Source organism: Dromaius novaehollandiae, chromosome 24 (genome assembly GCF_036370855.1).
Source record: "Dromaius novaehollandiae isolate bDroNov1 chromosome 24, bDroNov1.hap1, whole genome shotgun sequence".
In the NCBI taxonomy this organism is placed as follows: Eukaryota; Metazoa; Chordata; class Aves; order Casuariiformes; family Dromaiidae; genus Dromaius; species Dromaius novaehollandiae.
In genome coordinates, this window is record NC_088121.1 from 3,409,762 (window position 1) to 3,423,649 (window position 13,888).

At 38.9% G+C, this 13,888-nt stretch overlaps 1 protein-coding gene across 4 annotated transcripts in view; it reads left to right on the forward strand.

The window, feature by feature from the left end:
• The window catches only part of SSU72 (SSU72 homolog, RNA polymerase II CTD phosphatase), a 32,858-nt gene extending 24,820 nt beyond the window's left edge, over positions 1-8,038 (forward strand). For 2 of the 4 annotated variants that reach the window (XM_026117409.2, XM_026117412.2), the window contains exons 3-5: positions 3,695-3,834; positions 6,246-6,364; positions 7,447-8,038. In XM_026117409.2, the coding sequence (XP_025973194.1) occupies positions 3,695-3,834; positions 6,246-6,364; positions 7,447-7,548 (361 nt within the window). In that variant the 3' untranslated portion in view covers positions 7,549-8,038. The remainder of the gene's footprint in view (positions 1-3,694; positions 3,835-6,245; positions 6,365-7,446) is intronic. The other 2 variants (XM_026117410.2, XM_026117411.2) reach the window with 2 other exon arrangements.
• The last annotated feature ends 5,850 nt before the right edge of the window (positions 8,039-13,888 follow it).

Consider the following 13,888-nt stretch of genomic DNA (forward strand, 5'->3'; position numbering starts at 1 on the left):
TTGGGGAAGTGAGAGCAAGGGAATTACTCTAATAATAATCTGTATATGAAGAAAATTATGAGAATATATTAAAAGCAAACAAGAAAACACTCCTTCTTGGGATTATCTGCATTATTTTATGGATGTTCTCCCATATGCCAGTTTTACCAGTATTGATATTTTAGAACTCTTAAACTGACCAAAAAAAAAAGTTGTTATAGAGGATTTGGTGGATCATTGCCAATGTCTGTTATTGCTGTACTGAAGGACTTATTTGTTCTGTCCATCCTTTTGTCAGCTTACATTAGCCTCAAATTTTAAGGTTTGAAATGCCCAATTGAAAGCATACACTGATGCGAAAGGACATCTAAAAAAGCAAACTCTAAATGCGAGAGAGGCAAAAGAGAAAATGCTTCAGTGTTATGTGCTGATGTTCAGGTAGCTGGTAGAATCTGCTTTTTCTTGCTTTGTCAATTGCCTAGATTTCTAAACAAAAACAGGCTGATCTCTGTGTGAGACTTTCACTTGGAAAGCAAGGGAAGAGGAGATGCTACTGTCTTGGCTATATGCATCTTTCCAGTAGTACTAATAGCCAGAACTATAGTCTGTGTCCTAGGAGTGAACGAACTACTGATAAACTGCTTAGAGAGGCAAAGGATGGTTGGTCTTTTTTATTGGGTAGAGGCCCATCCATTGGTTGGGAAAAGGTACTTGGGATGTCTGTGACAGAGGAATTTTAAATTTTATTTTAACAGATTGTTAGGCTTTGAATTTTATTTCTTGGTGGCAGGAAAGATTTAGGGGTTTAAGTTAGAAAATATATATATCCATATATATATATATATATAATATTTTATATATATATATAAAAAAATCCATGTAAAATGTATATCCATGTATATATATATCTTCATCAATACGTTATCATGGGATATCCTTAAGTAAATGGAGAAGGTCCATAGTCAGTAATTGTGGAGTTAGTAGGTATAGCCATTTCCATAAGAATGAGCAACAATGTTGTGGCTATTGGAAAAGGTTAATTTCATTGCAGCAACATCTTTTTTTATGTAAATTCTTTATAGTCTTGATTTGTCACACATCAAGTGTGACCTGTTTAGCATAGTTATTCCAGTAAAAGTGATATCTGAATCAGACCCACTGAGATATAATGGGTTACTATACCAATAGTTTGCAAAGTGTGAAGGACTCTTACATAAATGTATGAACATTTTGTTGACTTTTTGAGTGTAGTAGTGGTAAGAAGGCTACTGTGGCCGGATAATATAATGGCATTAAAAGCCAGGTGAAAAATTTTTGATGAACTTCTGAAGAAGTGACTATGCTGAAAAGCAAGGGCAGGGATGCATAGAATAGGAAGCATGGAACAGAAATCTGTTGGAAGGCGAATAAAGTCTGACTAGAATGATTTAACATCTGGCAGAATAGTGGAAATCATTAATAACGTGTAGTGTCTTTGAGTTCACCTGAGCTTATGACAAGAAAGAAGTTGTGTTATGAGTACATATTGAAAATAATCATGCGCAGATCACTTTCCCTGCTTGCTAAAAGTATGGTGGGCTGGTTTTCCAGGTGAAAGAGGTTCAAGACAGCCACATGTGAAAGTGGCATAAATCTTAACTGCTTATTTCAGTCTGCCTTTATAGGCAGATGGACTCTTGGAGAAAAAACAGAAGCTGTAAAGTGGACAGAAGAAATAAAGCCTGACATTGTGGATTTCTTGAATATGTGCAACTTTCCCTCTCTGTGTTTGGTCAGGAAAGCTAGGGGGCAGATACCAGCAATATATTTTTATCCTAGAAATGAAAAAACAATCCCCCCCCCCCCCAAAAAAAAAAAAAAAACCCTGCAAAAGCTGGCTTTCATTTTTTTCCTCCAACTGCATGATAAAGAAATTGAGACTACAGCTGAGCTGGAAACGGTTCACCTTCAAACTCTGAACAAGGCAAAACAGTGAGAGATTTAGAAGTATTTTGAAAATGACTGAGTAATGGTGTCTGCTTTGCACATAACCAGGGCTTTGAAATAGTTACACTGACGGACAGTAAGTGGATTCTTCCAAGCCTGAGAAACCCAAGGAGGGCTTTTGGGGTGCTTATGAGGTAACATTGGGCTATAAAGGCAATTCTCTAATTACATAGGGGGAAACATTTTTGAGAAAGGAGAGCGGTAAAAAGTTTGGGAGTGACCTGAAGAAACACAGTAAAAATCAATTGACTGATAGAGGGTTGATGGCATATATTTATGATATCCAAAATAATTCCAGATAGAAACTTTTTTAGTGCTAGTTGAAGTGGAATGCTGCAGAGAGATAATAAATAATAGATCCGAACATTTTTTTCCATATGAAGTGGGCTCTTATATGGGTAAAAAGATGGGTTTCATTTTTAATGTGGCTTAAAAACTTGAGAGAATTAAAAGCTCTCAATACTGTTGGCTTGAAAACTGTTTGAGAACAGCATGGAACATGTAGATTAGCTAATGTAGATCTGGCTATCTGAGGCAGTAGGATTTGGGAAACCAGAGGGTATCTGCAATAAGACAGGAAGTTGAGAATCTTTTATTACAAAAGATTAGGACAGTTCACTTCTGAAAGGATTTAGATACCTGCTAGATGAATGACTCTTCAAAAAGGAATAAGCAAATAAGATCTCATAGGTACTTGCTACAAATGATGGATTTTTTTTTTTTTTTTTGGTCAGTATCCTTCTATTATCTCCAGAAATTGTAAGATTTTTATCCTTACTGCTATTTTAATTTAAAAATACATACTTGGATCTATAAAAACATCTGCTGTTTCTAAGCAAAGAAGAGATATATTGGTTTCCAGGCTTTCTTCGATTCAAAGCTTTCTTGTGTTACTAATCTACCCCTAAAACTTTGCCTTCAGAGGGAGCTTGGCTTCAGTTAAGAACAGGTTTAAGTGACAGTCAACCCTGGAATGCTCCTAATGAAACTTCCTATCCCAGAAGTTTGGGAAGACAGTGATGGTGTGAACAGTGGGCCAAATCTGGGCCTCAGGTTACAGTAACAGCGTAAACGTAGCTGCCAAGCAGCAAAACGGATTCCTTTCACACAGTGACTGAAGTTTTAGTAGGCAAAAATCAGTGTTCATGCCCATTTATACCTGGGGATATTTTTAAGGGGATGATGCTTCTGTGTGTGTGTTAATTTTTTTCGGAAGTTCTGTTGTGGAAACCTGAGGTATGAGTAGGACTTCATACAGATGTGCAGTTGACACTAGAAGCACTGTATAATTGACTTACAAGACAGAGGTCCTTGGAATGAGGGACAGTGATTTATGTGAGTGTAAGACATTCTGTTCATGCAAGCAACTAAGTCTGTATGTTCGAAGTAGTATGGATGTAAAAATAGTTGCCTAAAAAAAAAAAAAAAACTTTTAAAGAAACCTAATCTTTCAAGAGCCTTTTAAAGCTGTGTCTGCATTTTATTGATGACAGTGATAGTTCTCTGAATCCCAAAAGCTGCATGAATTATTCTGATTGGGGTCATGCTGCCACCTTAGGAATTTGTGTAGTGGTCATTAATCTTTGTATTTGCACACAGGAAAAAAAGAAATCTCATTGTAGCTTTTTGTCCTAATAAATTTTCTAGCTAAAGATATAATTTATACTGATCATTTTACTCAAAAATGACCCTTTTTTAAAGTAAAGATACTTAACTCAAGCAACTTCAGATATACACAGAATGGGATTTTACACATGTTGGACAGAAATAAGAGAATCAAGCCACGACCAGAAAGATTCCAGAACTGCAAAGATATCTTTGATTTGATCCTAACGTGTGAAGAAAGAGTCTATGATCAAGTAGTAGAAGGTAAGGACCTTGAATTGATTAAATCAAGTTAACTTGCAAGTGCATTTCTTTTCCTTCCCAAGTCCTTCACAAATCTGGAGACATCTGTGTCTGCTCTGACTACTGTTGCTGGAGTAACAGCTGGTGGAAGAAGTTGCAGTCCATTGACCTAGACTTTATGTACCAGAGAATTGATGGCTGAATACTTATTTCTGAAAGATGCCAGGGTTGGCAATTACCGAAAATATGTAGGTCCAGCAATTTCAAGGGCTGACACAAGGAAATAATAAGCATTTGGAGAAACTCCAGTACGTGTTTGGTTAGAAGATTCTTATGGATCTAGAAAACTAGCAAGTTGTATGTGATAAATACTTTTTCACTCTGGATTGATGGAGAAACTATGTTCTAGCTGTCCTCCCTATGCAGAGCATACACATACACAAACATGCTCTTCTGGTCTTTTAGATACGATTTCTCTGTGTTTGTGCTGTTGCATAGTATACTGACACATTGTGATATGTTGGAGATGTGGCCTGGGTTTTTCACAGCTTTGAAAAACGACTTGATTCTTCTTCCAAACACTTCAAAACCACACCACCAAACAGGCAGCTTGGGGATTGCCACAGTAGGAATCATTCTAGTTTTTGAGTTAACTGTGTCCAAGGTATCCAAAGTGAAACATTTACAAACTAGTAGATATAGTAACTACTTTGTTTTCTTGAGGGCTGTAGTGCTATAGAGTGCTGATTCCAGCCAGGTCAGGCTTTCTTCACTGAGCTTTGCTGTCTTCCCTACCTCCTTCTAGGTCATGAAATTCTCTATAGTGGACTAAATGCTATCCTAATGAAAAATGTCTTCATAAAGGTTACCTGAAATAATGTTCTTCTCTATCTCTTGATCCCTGCTGTTAACTGTTCAGTCTTAAGGGTTGTCCTTGCTCCTTACTTTCAGCCACTCAGGTGCTTTCAATTTATGCTCTGGTTTAGCTCTCTGAGGAAGACTTAATGTGACTTACCAAGCAGTTTACCCACACACAGTAAAAACTTCCTGTACAGAAGAAGAAACTGTTCTTAAGTTTGGTTAATACTCTGGAAACATGCTAGAGGTTTGTCTTTAACTGAGTCAAAGTGAGATATGCCAGAAGAATCTCAAGTTGTATATTGGGTGTTCTGCTTGAATATAGATAATGCAGCAAGCTGATGTGAACCCACCAAAAGTCATGGGGTTTCAGCAATGACTCCATCAGCTCCTGGGCTAGAATTCAGCCTCCTGCTAGAAATGCTGGATACAGACTCCCAGGTAGACCCTCCTTGAGGTTTAGGGTGTTTGTTTCCTTTATATTCAAAGAGCAGCCAACTGGATTAGTGTCACATGTAATCCAAAATGCTGTTTCCTGCCTTTTCAGGCCTCAGTGGTCATGTCTCAAGCAATATAAACACTGTACATCTGGGTTTCTGGAAGCTGAACAGTTAGTGTTCTGAATGTTTGAGGGAGCTGGTTGAAATGTATTGAGGAATTCTATGACAGTAACTGCCCTGAGCATTGAATAAATCTTCAGTAAATTGAGCATGTCTTGCCAAGAAAGCAGCTTTCACCCTTGTAATTTACGAGAGCTCTAAGTTATGAGGATAGCGGGTGAAGAGCAACCGCTCATTGATTGTCCAGTTCTGCCTCTCTCTCACTTTGTGGTAATGCTCTTCATAAATGACCAATGAAAGGAAGAAAGTTTAAGTGCTACCAAACGGTGCTTGATGTGAAAGATGAAATTTTACAGTTGAGTCCTTCACAGATTTTGCCAAGCTGAAGTGGCAAAATGGGGGTAGGAAAAAGGAACACATGTCTTAAACTGTTACATGCACTGTTTTTATGTTACAAAGAGGCATAACAATAATACATAGGTGGTTTAGTGGGAAAAGGATGGGGTTTTTTTTCCCCTTCACCCTTCGTTAATAAGTGAAACATTAAAACTGGATTTTCAGATGTGACTATCAGTGCTTAATTTGTAGGAGTTCACCTTGCAATTTAATTTGAAGAGTGTGGATGCACAGTGCTTTCTAAAAACCACATGTCTAAAACTTTTCAGGTGTGGAAGCCCAAAATCATTCTTGACTCTTGAAAATGTTGATCTTGATCTTTAAAGATGGTCAGAGTAAAGTAGGCAGTAACTTTTCTTTTAAACCAAGGCTTATAAACTGTCAAAACCCTTCTACAACACTGAATTCTTTTGTTTCCAAAACCCACTCCTCTCTCTTTTGAAATAAGAGGGACTATTGTTTAGGAAAACAATGAATAAACCAATTTCTAAAGACAAATTTGAAGGGGCAAAGGTGGACAATTTCTGCATACTAAAAAAGCCTTATGAATACTTTGTCTAAAACCTGATACCATTGCACACAAAGTGTTGCTGTTCTGTGTGTTTTGTTTCCAACTAGATTTAAATTCCAGAGAGCAGGAGACATGTCAGCCAGTACATGTGATCAATGTGGACATTCAGGATAATCATGAGGAGGCCACCCTGGGTGCTTTCCTTATTTGTGAGCTCTGCCAGTGTGTAAGTAGAGAGGTTTCATTGCCTATGGACATGTTGGACTCAGCTGAGTGCAAGGGATTTGAGATTTGTATAGTACTCCTTGAAGATACTGCATATAGCAAAAGATGTTAAACCCCTGTGAAGCTGCCTGCAAGTAAAATCCATGTCAAGAGACCTCAGTTTTCAGGTTTTTTCCTAGTGGTTCTCTTTGGAGTTGTTGTGCCTGAAGAGATGTATTGTAACCGAGTTCCTGATCTTGAAAGTGGAGTGTGTGTTCAAAACCAAGGGCCTGTTAGCTGTCATGGAATGCAGTATTGCAAAGCATTGAACATAACCATTACACAGGTTGAGCCCATATTCAAAACACTTCTGCATGGCAAAAATGTCCATTTCAAAAGCAGTTTTAATATGCATGATTTGCACATCAGTTCCTTTCTGAATCCTGATATACTTGGAAAGCATCCTGAGTAGGTGTACTTCATAGTACCACCCTGTCGCGTGTGGAAAAAAAGTTGTGCCTTCTGCGCTTCGCCATCAGTATTCTTACCCCTAGCCCTTGAAACTAGGTCTAAAATAAGGTGCACTTGAAATAGTTGACATAATTTGTCATGAGAGCAAGGAAAGCATCTTTGTCCTTTCGCGGTATAGAGGCTGATGAGCTCACCTCTTCCACGGTGACAACAGACGCCCCGCCCCGGCCTGTCTAATCTATTCTGGTCTTAAACACCTACATCCCTTACAGATCCAAAAATCTTAAGATGGTTTGAGGGACTTCAAATTTTAGCCATCTGTTCAGTGTGTTTATAGCTATCCTGAAGATATTCTAGTCAGGATGGATGTTGCCTACTCAACAAAAGCATTAGTTTGGTTAAGTGCCAGTTCAGTGGGTTGGAGAAGGAGGGATATGCAGGTGAACGTGATGCAGAATATATGTAGATGTGGGAATGCTGGGAAGCTGTCAGTAAAGCCCCTGGTGCTGCATAATTTGGTACAGCCTGCTGGCTTAGATTTCACAGTAAGCCAAAAACGTGAAATCATAGCCATACTACTAAACTGCATCATATCCTTGGAGTCCAGTTACTTAAGTGTTTTTCCTCTTTTAGATACAGCACACAGAAGACATGGAAAATGAAATAGATGAGCTGTTACAGGAATTTGAAGAGAAAAGCGGAAGGACTTTTCTTCATACTGTCTGCTTTTATTAAAGCACGTCTGTCTCTTAGGCCTTAATACAGATGAAAGAAGCATGTATTTAAAGTTCTGATTATACTGTATTTTCCTGGAAAATGAATGCTGATTTTTTTTTTTAAATGATTTTCAGTGTTTTTTTTGTTTGTTTGTTTCAGGTATTCTGCCACAGGCAGGCAGAAATACTGGTTAAATTGTACATATTAAATGATTAAAAGTATACAGAAAGGCCATCTATTTAAAAATAAAAATCAAGATTTTCTTTAAATCCTACTTTAATTGTTACAAGTAGGTTTTTAATTATAAAGAGAATGTTTCTTGAATATGTTTATAATGTATTTTTCCAGCTTACAAATTTTTTTTTTTTTTTTTTTTTTTTTTTTTTTTTTTTATGTAACAGATGGAATGGCTGGACTGTGTGAAGATATGAGTGGAACAATGAAACTGAATATCTGTATATTATTAGATTTAAAATTGGAAGCATCCAATAAAAGTGAAAAATCTGTAGTTTTGTCTTTGTTTTCAAAATAGAAGTTAAGTAATTGTGCCTGTGCTCTGTGAGGTAAAACACAAAGTATCTGAAGTAGCACTGGAATGCTCACTTGTCCACATTGTCTGGAGAGGATGTTGATAACAAGATGATCGTGACAGGAGTCGCAAGACCTGGACTCTAGCCCCTGTTCAGAAAGACTGCACATTTGTGCAACTTGTAATGTTTTTTGATCCTGTGTTGAACTAAAGTGAATTGCTTTCTCTACATCAATTAGGGCTTTGCCAGCAAGCCTTTGTGTCTTAATTCCTTTTGTATTGCCCTATGTGAGATTTGAAACAAATTAATTTATCTTAATTCTCTTAAATGTACTGATTTAGGATATGCTAGAAGTTAGCATTAAGTGCTTTCTCTGAATTTAGGCCAATGTTATCCATCTATGCAGACAACTTTGAATGCATATATCTTGTGTCATATGGCAATACTACTTAACCTTTTTCTGTGAACAGATATATTAAAAGGAGATTTCTGTTCCATTCCTGAATACTGCAAGTCCATATCTGTAAATATTTCTTTGCAGTTGCTATGCAAATCCTGGAGTCTGAAACAGGCCACAAAAATCCTGTACCTGTCTCTGCTCCTGGATTCTGGGATTGGTTGTAGTTTCAACTGCCTTGTGGGAAAACCTAAACCTCTGCCAGCTTGACCTGTGTCCTGGCTGGTGTCCAAATGGGTCATTGCATCATACTCGGAGCCCAGGAATGTTTAGTATCCCTGAAACACCCACACTGCTATTCTTGTCTGAAAAATAGCTTAAGTAAAACTTTTGTGGAAAATGAACAAATAGAACAGAACAATTAGGGGATGGGGAGTTCAATCAGTTCTTTTAAGGTTTGCAGGGTATGTATTTTCTGCTTTGCTTGTCTTGTTCCATTTTTTTTCTGGAGACTATTTGAAGCATTTGATTCAGCTTCCTCTTCTTCTGTTCATTTGTCTATGATATCATAGCTTGTTACCATGGGGACATTTACAGCCAAAGGAATAAGATGATTCAGTAAGGACTGAACTGCTTGAGCTGATTTCTCTAACAAGATGTTTCAAGCAAGCATAGCACTGAGTATTTTGAGCAGAGTTCTCCTTTCCTATATGGCATCAATAGCTGAAGTCTTTACAGTGTGGCAAGGGGAAACCAAGAGAATGTTTGGAAATGTTTTCTGCTTCCAACTTATTTCTTCCTGCACAGAGCTCTTTGTAGGTATTTTACAGAAAAAAAGCCCAAACACGCTGTGATTTGTCAGCATATCCTTTTAACCTGTTTTATATGTACATGTGAAGACTTACAGAAGTATTCTTTTTATGATAGGAAGATTATATTTTTCATGTGCATAATAGTCTGGCAGAGGATTCTTGCTGCTGTAGTGTTAAGTACAGATTAATCAGTAGAACTTCATTGGTTCACTCTGCATATCTTCATCCATCTGACTTCAAACTGAAAAGAGAATCTTTGGTCCAGCATGACCAAACATGATACCGTATACTGAATGTTAAAGAATTGTTCTTTCTTTCCTCAATGTTCTATTCATGAGCAAAATCAGTGCTGAAAGCTGGCTGGTTGTCTCAGGCAGTAGACTGCAGTGCTTTCAAGTGCCTGAATTTTGCTCACTTACTAGTGTGTGGAAGGATGTTTGGATAAGAGCTACCTGGATAGACAAGCGAGTATCCAGAGTGGTCCGCAGTCCAGTTAGAAGTATTTGAAATTTCCATGTGCAAAACTTGTTCCCCAGCTGAAACTGTTCTTATTCTGACAGATTTAATTTGGGGGGAAAAAATGTTTGCATTTACATATTTTTTTCTTCATATGTTTCATTTGCATTGAAATCCACAATGAAGCTCAATTCCTACAAGAATTTTGTGGGGTCCTAATCTTATGTATGTACGTATAAAATAAAGCCTGGCCAAGCACAAGTGACCAAGATCAAAGTTATTTCCTGTGCTAAAAAGAATTTTCAAGATAAATTTTGGATTAAGGGAAATGAAGAAGTAATGCATTTTTCATTTTAGAGTGGGGTGACATTCCACAAACCTGACAAACAGTCACAGGTTGTGGTGTGAAATGATACCAGAAAGTTTTAAAAATAGGAGCAACTCATTAGTTGTCTGTGTAAGATGCAGCCTTTTAGCATTCTTTTATGAACTATTTGTTGTGACATCACTGGGATGGTTAAACTGTTATATACAGAGGTATATTTGTAGTTCAGTATATATGCTAAACCTGCTCTCCAGTCTGTCAAAATGTTCATACTGGGCCAACTTCAGAGCTCTTGATTCACCATATATATATGATTATGTGCTTTTTCCGTGCCTTGTAGATATGTTGATACTCCTGTTGGTGAATATCAGTGCTGGAGATGATTGTTGGTGCTGAAAGATTGTCCATTTGTTTTCCATGTCCTGTAGTTGGCATTCTTTTTGTTTAACTGCGGAAAGCAATGAAGAACACCTTGTGAACACAGGATGCAATTATTCAGAATGTGGTTGTGAAGGAAGGTTTCTGCTGTAAAATAAACTAGGCTATTAAAGTAAACCTAGGCTGCTTTCCTAGTCTCTGTGACTAGGAAAGGTGGTTTTAAGATGCAGGTTCATCCCAGGGTAACTTTTTTTTTACCTTTTCTAAATGTAGTGACCATGTTTCGTCAATATTTCTCTCACTTTGTTGACTTTCTATGAAAGGTCACATTGATTGGAAAATAGTTTCTATCAAAGTGTGTTTACAAGATTTTGCTCTCTTGCTGCCGCAGAGTTGATGTTATTTTCTACATGAACAGATTTCTTTGCCAAGAACTTCTTGAAGTTTCCATCTCCCACTTCTCAGACATTTGCAGATCCTATCCGTAAGGCACAGAGCGGTGGACCCCTGTCCATTTCTAGTTTGCAGTCTATTTTTTTTTTTGCACAAGTCATTTTTATGTGTCCGTTTTCTCTGGTGTGTTTCTTGTCTTGCTTAGGACCTTCATAATATTCAGTGAACATTCTTTTTGTCAGACATCAGCATAATGTCTTTCAAATAGATTTATGTAAATAAAAATTGTTGATTAAAGAGCAATGCCTTTTCTCAAATAAGTACTGCTGGTGTCTCTGAACTTCTCCACTTCCTGGCTTTGTTCACTTTCCTTTGAGGCTCAGTGGACAAAGTAATGCAGATAGTGTGATCAGCCTGCATATGATGAGACAGAGCACTCTTCCCTAGGTTTCAATATTTGCTGGATCTAACTGTGCAAAGATCAATGATCCTAGCTAGATTTCCCCAATGGGGCAGCCTAATGAATTTGTTGCCAGGCAAAATATCCAGCTTCAACTTTTATTCCTCGTACATGTAGGAGCTTAGAAGACGACATCAATGAAGACAAACACATGTGCTTGTACCAGCACAACAGCTGTGAAGAGAAGAAGGAAATAAAGAACAGAGCAGAGTATGGGGAGGGTAGGACATCTGAGTGGGTTTTTAAGCAGAAGAAAAAGGAGAGGGGAAAAAAAAAGGAAAAAGAAGAGAAGGGCTGGCTCCATTTGTTATGTTGGGCTCTTCTGTGAGCTGTCTTGTGTGAGCACCAACAGCACGTCATCTTAGGACTGTGCTCCCTTCAAGAGGAAAGTGGAGGGAGTTAAGTTCCTGTGAACCTGGCTTGTGATAGCCAGGTTCCTTGATTCTTCTCTCTGTGCCTGCATACTTGCAGAGATGAAAATCTGAGGCTGCTTCCCACACAGGCATCTCTGGTCTTGTTCATCATCTCAGCCAGAATTGCTGGGGTTTTAAAGATGTTTAATAATGAGGGAAAGATGCATTTACTTTAAGCCCTCAAGTACTGAGAGCTGAAGGAGGCTGGCTGAGTGCAAGAGGCTGTGTAGCAGGGTTGGCTTGAGACAACAGAAAAGACAATGGTTGTTTGATAGGGTTAGGCCAAACTTTGCTGCAGTCTCATAATGCAGACTGTGGACTTGCCTGCATGAAGACAGATAGTGGAGATGGTACAGCGTGAGGCTTGAAGCTGAGCAGGAATCAAAGGCTGTGTGAATCCTGATTTAGGAAAAGGAGCAGCTTACTTCTAGCAATCTTAAAACGATAAAGAACAAGTTTAACAAATCCATAGAAAACTATTCTGGTAACAACCTGAAACTATTCAAGCGTCTGTTAACACTTACATTAAAAAGATAGTCTTCACTCATGCAAGTACAACAGCTGAAACAGTTCCTGATGCCTTTTCATATTGAATGGAAGTCATTAGAGAAGCTTTTCCTTGGCCTTATCTCATCTAGAGACACAGATGAAAGGCCATTTAGGCCAAACACCACAGCCTCAGGTTGGTCCTTGGGTCTCGAGGTAAGAAGCTTGTGGACAGCCAGGGGTTCAGTGTGCGTTAGCATCGAATGGGACAGGAGTGTTTCTGCTGTTTTGTATCTCTGAGGGGAAGCAGGCTGCTCAGGCTTGCCCATGTTTGTCTCCAGCCTGATCTCTGTCATGACTATGCAGCACTGGTTGCTGTGAAGAGGTGAGTCTAGAAAAACTCATGGAGAGTTCATACCAGGGTTAGGGGGCAAACCTAGATGCAATGGAGTGGAGGCATGGGCTGAGATGAGCTTTACAGGGCCTGACTGAGTCTGGACATGTTGAACATGGGCCAGCAAGAGCAATGGGGAAACTTGGTTGACTGACATGTTGCAGTAAACAAGTGCAAGATGTTCCCAGCTGCGGAATGACACATGTCATTCGGTATTCCTGCCAGCTAATGAAGTAAAGACTGGAGAAGGAACTCCTGATATTATTCAGTGCCGCAGGAGGTCATTGACTCAAATGCTCTGCATGGTGACTGGATTTAATAAAGAGTGGGATAATTTCATGGCTGCTAACCACATTTTCAGCCCTGTGAGCTTGTCACATTTAGTGAATCCTGGACTCTGGGAAGTGCCAGTGGGTGTGAGAAAGGACTCTTGTGCTGCCTGGTAAATCAACAACACCAGGCTAAGATGTGTTGACTGTCCTCCCACAGCTGAAGATGGTAGGCAAAGGACACTAGGTCCAACCAGAGCTGCGGTGCTCACAGAACAAAACTATCAGAACACTGATGCTGGGAATCCCTGTCAGCCAGGATTTTTGCTTCAAATGGACAACAAGGAACACAGCTCCTCAGGTGCTATGCTGAGAAACCCAGCTTAGACCTGAGCTGTGGACAAAATCTTTCCACAGTGCCTCAAGGCTAAGAACTGACCCAGCCTAGTTTGTGGAGATGACTGGGACATCAGGCACATTGGCTGATGGCTAGGCAAAACTTCGGTCTCACAAAATTTTGGGGGACTTGTTTTCAAACTGTTTTCTCCAGTGATTTTCCTAGTTGTTACTTTAAAAATGCATGTCTCTTCTACAGATAGCGAAGTAACTAGCTGCAGTATCTCCGCAGTACTTTTGCGTGTAGATGGTAGAAACCACCTTGTAGCTCGATAAGCAGTGAAAGCAGCCCAAGGCAGAGGGCTGCAGAGGACTGAACCCTGATGGACTGAGCAGGATGGCAGTGAGGGAGCCTTCCTAGCCTTGTTGCTGTTTGTATGAAGTGCCTGGCTTATCAAATGTTTCATGTTTGTGGTTTAATTAAAAAAAAAAATCTGCAATGCAATCTGTGCTCTAATTTGAGGACACCATTTAGTGATTTTAATTGTGTGACAGTATATTGGTATTTTAAATACCCAGTAGTAGGTTAATGACTGTTCCTTGAAGAATGGAGTTTATATAATGCCAGTCATTACATAAGGAGGCTGATTGTGGCCTGAGGAACAGAAGGAAAACAAACATGCAAGAATGCAAAACCCAGAACAAGCAA